The 11,670-nt window shown below is 40.0% G+C and overlaps 3 protein-coding genes across 3 annotated transcripts in view; all 3 read left to right on the top strand.

The window, feature by feature from the left end:
• The window catches only part of hdac5 (histone deacetylase 5), a 57,908-nt gene extending 56,417 nt beyond the window's left edge, over window positions 1-1,491 (top strand). Inside the window, exon 27 of the transcript XR_013786731.1 lies at window positions 780-1,491. The gene's annotated coding sequence lies outside the window, so the exon portion shown is untranslated. The remainder of the gene's footprint in view (window positions 1-779) is intronic.
• Window positions 1,492-1,810: 319 nt separating this feature from the next.
• Window positions 1,811-5,795, top strand: lsm12a (LSM12 homolog a). The gene is made up of 5 exons (XM_079456130.1): window positions 1,811-2,138; window positions 3,726-3,859; window positions 3,982-4,091; window positions 4,286-4,412; window positions 4,532-5,795. Exons 1-5 carry the CDS (start codon window positions 2,012-2,014, stop codon window positions 4,625-4,627), a joined length of 594 nt encoding a protein of 197 aa, XP_079312256.1. The 5' UTR covers window positions 1,811-2,011; the 3' UTR covers window positions 4,628-5,795.
• Window positions 5,796-6,705: 910 nt separating this feature from the next.
• LOC306893841 (uncharacterized protein) lies at window positions 6,706-9,962 on the top strand. The gene is made up of 3 exons (XM_079455910.1): window positions 6,706-6,885; window positions 7,420-7,748; window positions 7,988-9,962. Exons 2-3 carry the CDS (start codon window positions 7,473-7,475, stop codon window positions 8,756-8,758), a joined length of 1,047 nt encoding a protein of 348 aa, XP_079312036.1. The 5' UTR covers window positions 6,706-6,885; window positions 7,420-7,472; the 3' UTR covers window positions 8,759-9,962.
• The last annotated feature ends 1,708 nt before the right edge of the window (window positions 9,963-11,670 follow it).

The raw sequence follows: 11,670 nt of genomic DNA, 5'->3' as shown, positions 1-11,670 counted from the left end.
ACGCGCGTTTCTTGACTCCGCTCCTGTTTGATTTATTTATTTGGAGTCAGAAATTACCGCTGAAGGTGGCTTGCGTTGCTTTTGGATCAATGTGTGTCTCCTTGTAAATTTCTATATTAACAAGCTATTGTCTGTTCTCTTAGATGGCCTCATCACCTCTGCGCAATAATTTCCTTATTTTAATATTACACAAAAGTGATCAAAGAACCGGCACATTTTCCGCAAGAGCCATGTTGGATATGTCACCACCTGATGAAGTATTTGAATGAATTTTGCTCTGACACTATCATCACCTCCATTTGTTTATTTCGTCTACAACGATCACTTGTTAGTTATCATCAGTGTACCAAACTGTTGTCTTGCCTTCTTAGTGTGGGCAAGGTCCTTCACGGACACCGAAAGGGAGAAATCAAACATGAAATCAAACATGGTTTAAAAGATTGGCATGTTGGACAGAAAGCGAACACTTTGAAATCAGGCTAACACTAGCCTCTGTACTTAGATACTGTAATATACACTAAGAGACTTTTCCTCTTCTGTGTGGCTATATGGAAACAGGAGCTACTGTGATCAGGTTTTGTAACATTTGGATGTAAATCACCAAGCATTTGTGCAGAGTTTTGTATCTTCACCGTATATGGTGTCAAACAGTTTATTGATCGTGCTGTCGGTGGCGAAAGCTTGTCTTTATTTCCAACTATTTTATCTTTTTCTGGATGAATCAGCAGATGCGTTGGTCCCTAAAATGTTTATTTTTGTGACCCAAACCTTCTCCTTAGGTGTGTTGGGACATAGAGAGGGAAAGTAACCAAGCAGGCAGTATGATTCTTGGTTTTACTCGACTTGGCATCAGGGAGGCTGTTGATTTTCGATGGCTGTTACCCAACAGGGGATCTTTACAGGGTCTTAGGATGGACCTCCGGGAAACCTCCGTATGTGCAAAGGACATTCGACATTCACCATTGAAGAAAGCTTTATTGTCTCTGCCACATATTTTGCTATTCAGTAAATATGTATATTTATTGATTCATATGTTGTGTATAGTGACTTTTGGTCGTCGAGGTTCAAAGAGTGCTTGTATATTTTTTGACTTTTTGAAAGAGAGGTCATGTCTCTGCCCCTGTCCTTTCATTTCTTTGCCATTCTTACATAACTTGTGATTGGGTGTTTCAATTTGTGAGGTCTTTAAACCTGAAATTTTTAATATCGTTCTTTCTCTCTCTCTCTCTCTCTCTCTCTCTCTCTCTCTCTCTCTTTTGTCTCTCTTCTGGTCATATTGATACTGTATGCAGAAGTTCTGAAATTATCAAAGCACATTCCCTGATTTCTTGTGTTCTTTCAATGCTTTCATGTTGCGACAATACAGAGGTGTGTATACTAACTACTACACACGTGTATATAGGGTGCATATATGTGTACACATGTGCAATACACGCTATTTGAGCAATCTATTACTGTGACTATTAATCATTAAACATTGCTGTCCCTTTGAATCCTGTTTGTTTGGTGTTTTAAAAGATACATACTGATATTGACTGGATAATAGAACTGATGCTACTTACTGCTGTTTGTCGAATTAAGTCACAACACAAACTTATGCAGTTATTCAGCGAAATGAAAATATCAATAATATTAGGTAGGTCATCTTTTTGTATTTTGTAATCGATGTTTCACATCACTTTTTTTTGTTTTACTTATTTAATTGTATGAATAGCGAAACATCTTGATTCAACTAAGCAGTATACAGTTTCTCCCTAATCGTGGCCAACAATGTTGAATTAAATAAAATAAGCACACAGATAATTCAATAGAGGCCAAGGTGTGTCGCACAATGCAGTGAGATATTCACGCTCCACTACGCAGTAGTAAAACCGGGGCGTGGTTTTACTTGCAGCCGCCATTATTGCGTCACTTCATTCATCCCGCCACACGCCCACTCGCGTTTCCACTCGTGCTGACGCGGCTGCGCGTGTTTACGTGAGGCGACTGCTCCCGTTTCCTGGCGGAGAAGATGGCGGCTCCTGGACCAGGGGAGTATTTCAACGTCGGGAGCCATGTCTCCTGCCTCACCTGCCTGGGGCAGCGATTGCGGGGAGAGGTCGTCGCTTTCGACTACCCCTCCAAGATGCTGACTTTGAGTATCCTTTTACCGCCGCGGCTTGTCATTGAGGCGTAGGGATCAAAAACTGCATGAGGCCCGGGCTGGTATGCCAAAGACATTTTCACCACGGCGAAGTTCGCACACTCCGGTTTTGCTTCCTTGTTTAGCGCCTGTTCGGTCAGGTGGGGTTCGTTGGAACCTCCGATTGGTTAGTTCGTTTTATTTGCGGCTTTTTTTATCCGAGAAGGAGCGCAAGTGCGAAAATAGGAATTATACGGATTTGGTTTGAATGAAAGAACAGGTTGTTTTCTGCGCAGTTTGCGATTTTATACGATTCCCGTTGTTGGGAAGAACGTGATATTCAATGTGTGTTTTCAAGACATACGGAAGCTATAACGTTAGGTATTACACATTTATGTGCACACCTTCCTCAAAATAGTACGTTATTTTAAGTTTAATCCTCCCCGTGCGCCACGAGAATGTCCTGCTATTGTCCCGTTTGTGGAACTACTTGTCTCGTGATGATCATTTAGAATTGATCTTTAAATTAGACCATTGTCCTGTCATCAGAAGCCACTAAAAAGTAGCGTGGAAACCATGATTTCTGTGTGTTGGCCCTTATTGTTTAACGTCGTATTTGTTGAACCGCAGTCGCTTAACCGCTATGGTGAAGCGGCAGAGTGGGCAGGCTGTCAACTGCTGCATCGCTGCGCTGCCGTGCGAAAACTGCGCATGCGTGGTCGGTAGGCGTCAGTTAGCCTGAAAGCTAATATCGGTGTTTGACAATGCGCACGCTGTCGAGGATTAGTTGTCGTTTGCCTAAACTAACCAAAGATGGCGTTTCATAGCGATGTCTTTTCTGCGTTGCTCTCACACGTTCTGCGTTATGTTTAGCATATGCACTAAAAAAGTTGCTTACCATGAAATGACTTGCTTGCTAATCTGCCACCGCTGCCATTCATGTTGAAAATTCAACCCCTTGATATAACCGATAACCCCTTAACAGTTAAAATAATAAAGATGTTACAATATATTGAGTTTGGTTGTCAGGACTTTTGTAGCTGCTTAGCCGATAGTCACTAGATTGGATAATCATGGTTGTGCGTATGTGTGTCAATTGTATGTTAGCAAATTGTGTGCAGGTGTCTGGGGTGGGCCAGCTGAATGTCTTCGGGCTAAGAGGCACAAGCAGACAGGTTCTTTTTTTAAAGCACCAGTCTAGTTATTTGAATGTTCAGTGTCGTGTTTGCAAACAGGCTGATGTTCTGTTTCAACTGATCTCATTTAAGATCTGACCACATCCACGTGGGTCTGTCTTCTCCTGAAAGCAGGTCGTATCTGATTGCGCTCGGTCACGCTAGAAAGCTGCTTCCACCAGGAAGCCGATGTAACTCATCTCTTTAGTGACATACACGCGTGTCATTTTATACTATCTGTTAACACGACCGCCAAAACTGGGGGATGAACACAAACTGTGGGTTACATGCATGTTACAAATTCTTGCCGATACCTCCGCATGCTTCATGAAAGGTCACCGATTAGGTCGATCGGCATACAATGTGATGCATCTTTACTGAATGTCATTGCCGAACAACTGCTCTGATGCCTTGACTTGTGCCATCAGAATGTGCCCCGTCCAGCGGTAAACCCAACCTCAGCGACGTGGTCCTAGTTAACCTGGCCTACGTGTCAGAGGTGGACATCATCAACGACCGTGCTGAAACTCCTCCCCCTTTAGCATCTCTTAATTTTAACAAGGTATGACCAGATGGACCCTTTGTGCGATTGGGTAGTTTGAAGGGATGGTTCCAGACATTTTTTTTGTTTTTTTCTCAAAAAATAAGTGTTTTTTTTTTTCCATTTCTTTGCTGTTTGTGCAGCTTGCGACTAGAGCACGGGAGGAAAAGGAAGACAAGTTGTCGCTAGCGTATGCAGTTAGTGCTGGCGTCTCTGTGGATGGCCAACAACTGTTCCAGACCATTCATAAAACGTAAGTGAGATGCAAATGAATGTTTTTCAAGAAAAATGAAATTGGGATATTGGATGTTGTGCAGCGTTCTAGGGTTAATAGTTAGTATTGTCCTCAGCGTCACAGCAAGTTATTTAACACGTAAGATTATATTAAGCATTTGCACCTGGGACAGAATGCATCGTTCATTTTAACACCTCTGGTTTCACCTGCAGGATCAAAGAATGCAAATGGCAAGAGAAAAACATTATAGTGATGGATGATGTGGTCATAAATCCGCCGTACCAAGCGGACAACTGTAAAGGAAAAGAAGGCAGTGCTTTGAGTCACGTGCGCAAAATAGTAAGTCATCTCAACTTTGCAAGATTAATAGTCTAGTGCTTTTTATTTTATTTAAACTGCCTATCGATGTTGATGATGTCTGAGTTTTCACCAATTACCTGACTCCTCTCTGTCCAAAGGTTGAAAAACATTTCCGGGACATGGAGAGCCAAAAACCATTGCAACATTCACAGCAAGCTCAACAAACACAGAAGGACTCCGCTGTATCATCATGAGCTCAGGCTCTGACAAGAGTTTTTTTATTCTTTTTTTTTTTGCCAATTGCCAGACGAAGGTTGAGATATCTGATACTCTCTGTTTTGAGCAGGAGTAGCTGTCCTACACATCTGATGAGAGAAACTGCTACCGTTAACAGTGGGCAAAAATAGAAAGCTGTCTTAGAATATTACCGATGTAGAAAACTTTTGACTTTCCCTTTTCGAACAAAGTCGCCCCAACCCCCCCCCCCCCTGGATGTTTAAAGGTAACTTGATTCTCCACCAAAACTCCCAATCGAGTCTTCTCAAAAAATGCGAGGGTGGAACAAAAACGATTGGCCCCTCAGACCGGATAACTATTGTTGGAGGACTGTGGCACGTCCTTCGGTTTGTAGTTTAGTTGTTGACTGACAGGATACGAGTATTGTTAGCGAGGGCTAAAGAACCTGAATGGGATTGCACTTCACATCCACCCAACATCTCATTTTCAGAAACATTTTTTTGTATCTTAACTCCACCTTTGTATCCTTTTAAACAGTCACTTTATATTTTTAGTGATAAAGGGACAATGACCATTGAGTACTGTAAGCATCCTTTCAGTCTACATGTAGATCTTTATTTTCAGCTACAAGGGCAGAGAGAAATGGAGATATTACGTTGCTGTTTTCTTCCATGTTGGTCCTTGCCATTTAAATAACTCTTCCACAGTGGGACCATTTTCTAAGATGCAATGTTTTTATAGTATTATTATTTTCTTTTTTCTAAATACATAAAATCTGGAAGTCTAAATGCAGTGACAGATGAGATTGTCACGTCTCTGACTGCATTCCTTCGTATTCCAATGACGGTCGTTATTCGTTAAATATGTGACATCTCGCTCATCTCGTAACAGGACTCTTTTCTCAACGGGAATATTTGTAATCACCTTTTTGGAAAAAGGAAACGTTAAAGCGATATCTTGCCATGTTAAGAGACTGGGATGGCGGGGATGGGAAATTCTCCCCATCCCGGCCTCGTGAACCTTGTAGCCCGATGGAGGCTCTCGCCGTGGCGCCAAGCTGTGACGGGCATCCGAGTTGCATATCAGTTTATATGGCTGTGTTAACAAGGTTGCTGTTCGCATAGGTTTCTTTTGCAGTATTTTATTTTTAAATGGCAATGAAGAAATAAAAAGAAAAAAATAATGTGTCTTGCTTTTTATTAATCTCTGCACAACGGTATGCAAGTGTTTACTTAGTTGCCTCAGGCCTTTAACCACTTTTTTGACAGGTTTTACATTTATGCATTTGGCATATGCTTTTGGGTTCAATGTATATGTTTTTTATTGGTATATTTGATCCCCATAATATGTACACTCTTAAAAATAATGGTTCTTCATGATGCCATAGAAGAACCTTTTTTTGTCAATGGTTCCATAAAGGTTCTTTGTGGTGAAAAAAGGTTCTTCAGATCATAAAAAGGTAAGAGAGAAATGGTTCTTTTAAATAAAAGGTTTCTCCCCTAGAAAGTCAGTTGGGGCCCCCTTGAAGGCCACATCAGCCCCCCGTTTAGAACCGCTGCATTAGACAATCTTTTATACCAAGTGGTCTAATTCATATAAAACTACATGCATTTTAGTGTCATTTGCCATTGTATAACTGATATAATATTTACGGCCAAGACACACATTTAGAGGCAATAAATCATTTATGCAGAGAAGATTTTATATTATTTATGCACACGTATTATTTACACATGCATGGTGTCGCATTTCTGGACCCCCTCAACACATCTAGGTTGACATGTTGGGCACTTTAGTCTGCGCTCGGCTCGTAAAGTACTGGTTTGGGATAAAGTCGACACACAGCGACTGGTTTCGTTACTTCATTTATAGATTTGCACCCATGTGCATGTCACAAGGACAAATTGTTAAAACCAGTGTCTTCCAAATCCTTTCGGGGAATATAAATCTATTTTATGTAATGGATACACTCAAGTGTTCCAGCTGCTATCAAGGAGTACACAGCTATTGAGTTAAACTAGATTTTTGCAAAGGATGCGTAATTGAAATTGTATAATAATTTGGGATTAAACAAGGACGTCACAGAAGGACAGCTGAGGGATTATGGCGACATGTGACAGAGAAAACTGATTGTTGCTCTCATACTGCGGACGCTGCTTTGAAAGAAAATGAAAGGGGAATTCAAATGTTTTGTTTGTTTTGATCAAATGTTTGTTTTTTGACAACTTAATTGTGTTTCACCTACTCTACAAGAAGTGCAGCATTTGCCAAAACGGTAAGATCTTTTCTAGTCTGTGTGCGCCTTTCAACACAAAATGGAGAAAAGTCACATGATGATGTTGGGTGATTTAAAAATAAATGTACATTTACATTGTGTATTCAGTTACAGTAGGGACAGTAAAAAACTGAAAATACTGTTGCTAAAGATATTTGACAAATTCTTTGAACTGTTACTACAACTGATCTCTTTTCTAGTAAATTTGCATTTCTATTATATTTGTTTCTCTCTTTTTCTTCTCTGTATCTGTAAGGAATCGGTTTTTGCTCATTTAGTAAATTATTGCTTTAAGGTGGATTGGTTTTTATAGCTAACCCTAAACATTTCTATTGTTTTACTTTGAATATCATTGTCGGGCTATGGTCTCTGTAGTGAGACGATGGTAAATGTGGTTGAGGTTTGTGCTTTTACTACAAATATAATTTACACTATAGTAAAAAGTCTGTCTAAAATATCATTAATTTTATGTATAAATGTAATGTCACTTCATGTTTCATTGAGAACTGTGACCTCTTTATTTCACTCATGCAGAATTCTAGACGACAGTTGCACCATGAGGCTCTTTTAACTCTGAAGGTCACATCATGCTGCTGCCCATCGCGTTGCTTTTTCTCTATCTGTCTGCATCGAGGAGTTCAAGACTGTGTGGTCACCTCTGCCAATGCTTTGAGCACTCAGACCTTGTGGACTGTCATGCCAAGGGTCTTGAGGATGTACCTCATGGACTTCCCCACGGCACATGGCTTCTAGACTTAGGAGGAAACAAGCTTACAGAGATCCGAAGTCGGGCTTTCGCTGGCCTTTGGTCTCTGCGAATTCTTGTGCTGTCGGGCAGTAGCATCCAGGATCTGCAAACAAATGTAAGCACTCTCAGATGTATTTTTAGACTTTTTCAAAAATCATGTTTTTTTTTACTGTGCATTACAATGATTGAATGGTTATTCAAGCCATAATAAAAAATACAGCTAACTATCACATTAGAACACAATAAAAACATCACAACGTTATAAAAAAATGGTTTAAACAGAGTTATCTCATTCAGTATATGTGTATGTATGTCTGTAATATACTGTAATAATATTTTGATTGTCCCACACAGGCCTTCTACTCTCTCTCCTTTCTGGAGAAGCTGGACATGAGCCATAACAAGCTCACTCGGATTCCACCTCATTTCTCAGAGAGCCTGTCTTCTGTGCGTGAGCTACGTCTGGACCACAACGCGCTGCTTCTCCTCAAACCTCCTGGCCTGGAACACCTGGAGAACCTTGAGAAACTGGACTTGAGTCACAATCGGATCCATTCCCTGGAACCCGGCACGTTCCGCGGCTTGTCCCGCCTGCGCCATCTCTACCTGCAGGGGAACCGACTTGGTGTCGTGCGGGACAGCTCTCTCACTATGCTGCCTGGGTTAGAGGTCCTTCTCCTGGGGAACAACAATATCTCCCGGATTGAGGTAAATGCACTCGCTCCACTTCACAGTTTGTCTCTATTGGGCTTGGAAGGGAATGATTTGGAGAACCTGAATTTTAAGACGTTTCTGAGTCTGCACACGGCTGCTACGCACCTGCAGCTAGCTGGGAATCCCTGGCACTGCGACTGCGACCTGCACCGCGTCTTCAGCAAGCTGCTCAGCGTGCGCCACCTTCACGTGGACGATTATCATAATGTAACTTGTCGAGAGCCCTGGCAGCTCGCTGGGGCATCTTTGGCATGGGTGGACAGCCAGTTGTGTATGGCAGAGACTGTTACCGTGTTAGTCATTACCATTACTGTGATTGTTACCGTATTTGGTGCCTTGATCATGGCGGAGAGAAAACGTAAAAAGAGAAAACACTGGGATCAGAGTGAGAGCGAGACACAAGATCACTAAGATGAAGTTTAGCAGGAGGACAATCTGTCTTGGATCTTGAAGATAAGTTGAAAACGTACACTCTTAAAAACAAAAGTGCACCACGATGCCCTAGAAGAACCTTTTTTGTCTAAATGGTTCCATTCAACATCCGAAGAACCTTTCTTATTTCACGCAAGCTTCTGTTTGGTGAAAAGGCTTCCTTAGATTATAAAGGTAAGAAAGAAATGGTTCTTTAAAGAACCTTTGACTGAATGGTTCTTTGTGGAACCAACAAAGTTCTTCTACTGCATCACTTGTTCCTTTATTTGTAAGAATGTATGTCACTTTCTGCAACGGAATTCACATATGAAAGGAAAGAACTTGCTTGATGTCTTTTGTCTGAATGAGGGTTTTAAATTGTACATGGACAGAAAGAAGCTGGCGCTGTAGCAAAGCATGTCGCTGCTGTTCTTCTGAAACTTTGTATCTCCATATTTTCTTCTATAAATCATTAGCATCAAATATCTAGCCAATAATAGTAGTAAGAAGTGTTTGTCAACAACACATCATCTTATCATTTTTAAAGTACATTGTTTTTTCCTATGTACTAAAAAACAGCGAATTCAGACAGGTTTGATTTCTGCTAGTTTCAACAGAAGGGTTTGATCAGATGCTAAACTAAACACTATGTAATCTGGGATAACTGCTAGAGAATAATATAACCGTGGTAGATAAAGTAGTAGCAGATTTTATAGAATAAAAACATGTAGTTAATAGGTTAGATTGCTGTGTTGTTTCTCTCATTGACATTTATGTTTAATCATTTAGCAGATGCTTTAACAATTATAATATAAGATACTGTTTAACAATAATGCTTCTTAATTTATGACCTCGGATCAGTCGTGCATTAAACAATACATGTATTTAGTGACACAAACATTACTTGAATCACACAATATCTAAGTTTATTCACCTTCAGGTTAAAGGGTTGTTACCTGCCATACAAATGAACAAACCATGCAAAAGTTGCTTAATTGTTAAACAAATTTCAAAACCAGAACCTCACAGACCTGTATTACTGTGTATATCCTGTAAAAGATTTCACAGCTGATATGAATGATCTGTCTCTCTTTCTCCGTACTAACAAATTCCCACAATTGTACTTTTGTGATTCACCATGTTGTTTGACAATTATTATTATTGCATATATACATCAATAGTTTAATAAATATATTATTTGCACAAAACATGTCTGTTAAATTCATTTCTGCGCTGTCTGGTTACAAAGCCTCTCATCAGCATCTGCTGTCGCAGGATTACGCTTCAGTTAATGTGCAGGACTTCCCAAGCGCCCTCATTCAGTTTAATGTTGTGATATTAATTTATTGTTATTGCTCATGTAGAAATTACCTGCTAGTTTATTACTCAACATCTGCCTTCGCTGCAGAATATAGCTTTTTTCAACTTTCCCTGTCAATGCAGGTAATTTATATTGTTGTAAGGCATGTTGCTGTATCTCATTTTCAAAAATGTCTTAAAAAATCCCTGAAATAGTCCAGCAGCTGGGATGCCAGAAATAAAACGTAATATAACAGTTGTTTCACGGTTTTTCTATTAAATTTGCCCTTTTGTTCTGTAATTTTATGGGTTTTGACCGCATTTTTAAAAATTCCTATAAAAAACTGACATTTTTCCAACAGCTGGGGTGCCAGAAATAAACCGTAAAATAAACAAGGTTTCACGTTTTTTTTTTTTTTATTAGATTCATGTAAAATCTGTAGAAAAAAAAGGAATTGCGTTAAAGTATATTTGACATTATACTTGGAAAATATGTTTTTTATAGTGTTTAATTTAGTTTAAACAAATATCTTTATTTTATCTGCAGGCAACTTATTAAACAAACTGAACAGTTATATTTCTAAAGCTTGGGGTTTAAGCACTGGAGTTTAAGCAGATTTGTAGGCAGAGAAAGTGAAGAAATTCAGGTCACAGTGGGTGTTTGGCCATATGGAGCTCTCACAGAGACGCATCATCAGATTACGTTTGAATAAAAACAATGCAATACTCTAGTGGAGAAAAATATCATGCTACCACGGTAAATTAATTTGGGCCAGACTAGATATTTTTCTCCTTTTGTGTGAAAAAGTGCTGTGTATGAATGGACATGATTTCTCTATTTAGGAATAAAATAACAAATGCATGTAAATCATATGGGTGATGCGTGCCTAATGCTTACAGTGTATGACTGTGGGAAGATTTTAAAGAGGCGTTGCAAAAAATAAGAGTATTACAACGTTAGAGGATCAACACATATTAAGCCGATGTCAGTTTATGCTTTATCTGTTATAAATTTTTTTTGTATATTAGAACAAACCTATACCCAAAGTTTGCATTCAGCTTGCATTGTATTGGCGGACAGCCAGTGTGTTCTGTTTCTCATTCGCTTAGCGCTGAGTATTTCAAATGTTCAGTGACACCCTGAGGCATTAATTTGCTAATTTAAATCCTGGTTTGAATGTTTTCCATGAATTCCGGCTGATTCAACCACATGGCCAAGTCTGGACCATAAGCAATGAAACTTCTTTGTTATGTATGTAACCTCAGTTCTCTGATGGAGAGAACGATATGTTGTGTCGTGACAGACAGAATGGGGTTTGACTTGAGAACCTTTCATCTCAGATTGTACTTTTAAAAGGCCAATGAACTTGGCGAATGGGACGAATTCACTTTTTTGCGTTGAGGAACCTGAGAGGCATTCTGGTTTATGGGAGTGAATGGTGAATCGCCTGTGGCATGATGAACACAACATCTTCTTCCCTCCATCAGGGAACTGAGGTTACATCCGTTTCCAAGACGTTCCCTTTCTGTCTGTCTCTCGACGTTGTGTCGAGACAGACAGAATGGGGTTCCTATACCAAGACACCACGGCGCTGAGCTGCGTCACGACTTCC

The sequence above is a fragment of the Barbatula barbatula genome (genome assembly GCF_947034865.1).
Source record: "Barbatula barbatula genome assembly, chromosome: 5".
In the NCBI taxonomy this organism is placed as follows: Eukaryota; Metazoa; Chordata; class Actinopteri; order Cypriniformes; family Nemacheilidae; genus Barbatula; species Barbatula barbatula.
Note: the sequence above shows the minus strand (reverse complement) of the source record. Positions and strands in the feature narration are given on the sequence as shown.

Bases quoted from the DNA above. Each gene is read 5' to 3' on its own strand.
- lsm12a (XM_079456130.1), top strand. From the start codon at position 2,012: ATGGCGGCTCCTGGACCAGGGGAGTATTTCAACGTCGGGAGCCATGTC. The intron at 2,139-3,725 runs GTATCCTTTTAC...TTGTGCCATCAG, and splicing joins CTCCAAGATGCTGACTTTGA to AATGTGCCCCGTCCAGCGGT. The intron at 4,413-4,531 runs GTAAGTCATCTC...CTCTGTCCAAAG, and splicing joins TGAGTCACGTGCGCAAAATA to GTTGAAAAACATTTCCGGGA.
- LOC306893841 (XM_079455910.1), top strand. From the start codon at position 7,473: ATGCTGCTGCCCATCGCGTTGCTTTTTCTCTATCTGTCTGCATCGAGG. The intron at 7,749-7,987 runs GTAAGCACTCTC...TGTCCCACACAG, and splicing joins TCCAGGATCTGCAAACAAAT to GCCTTCTACTCTCTCTCCTT.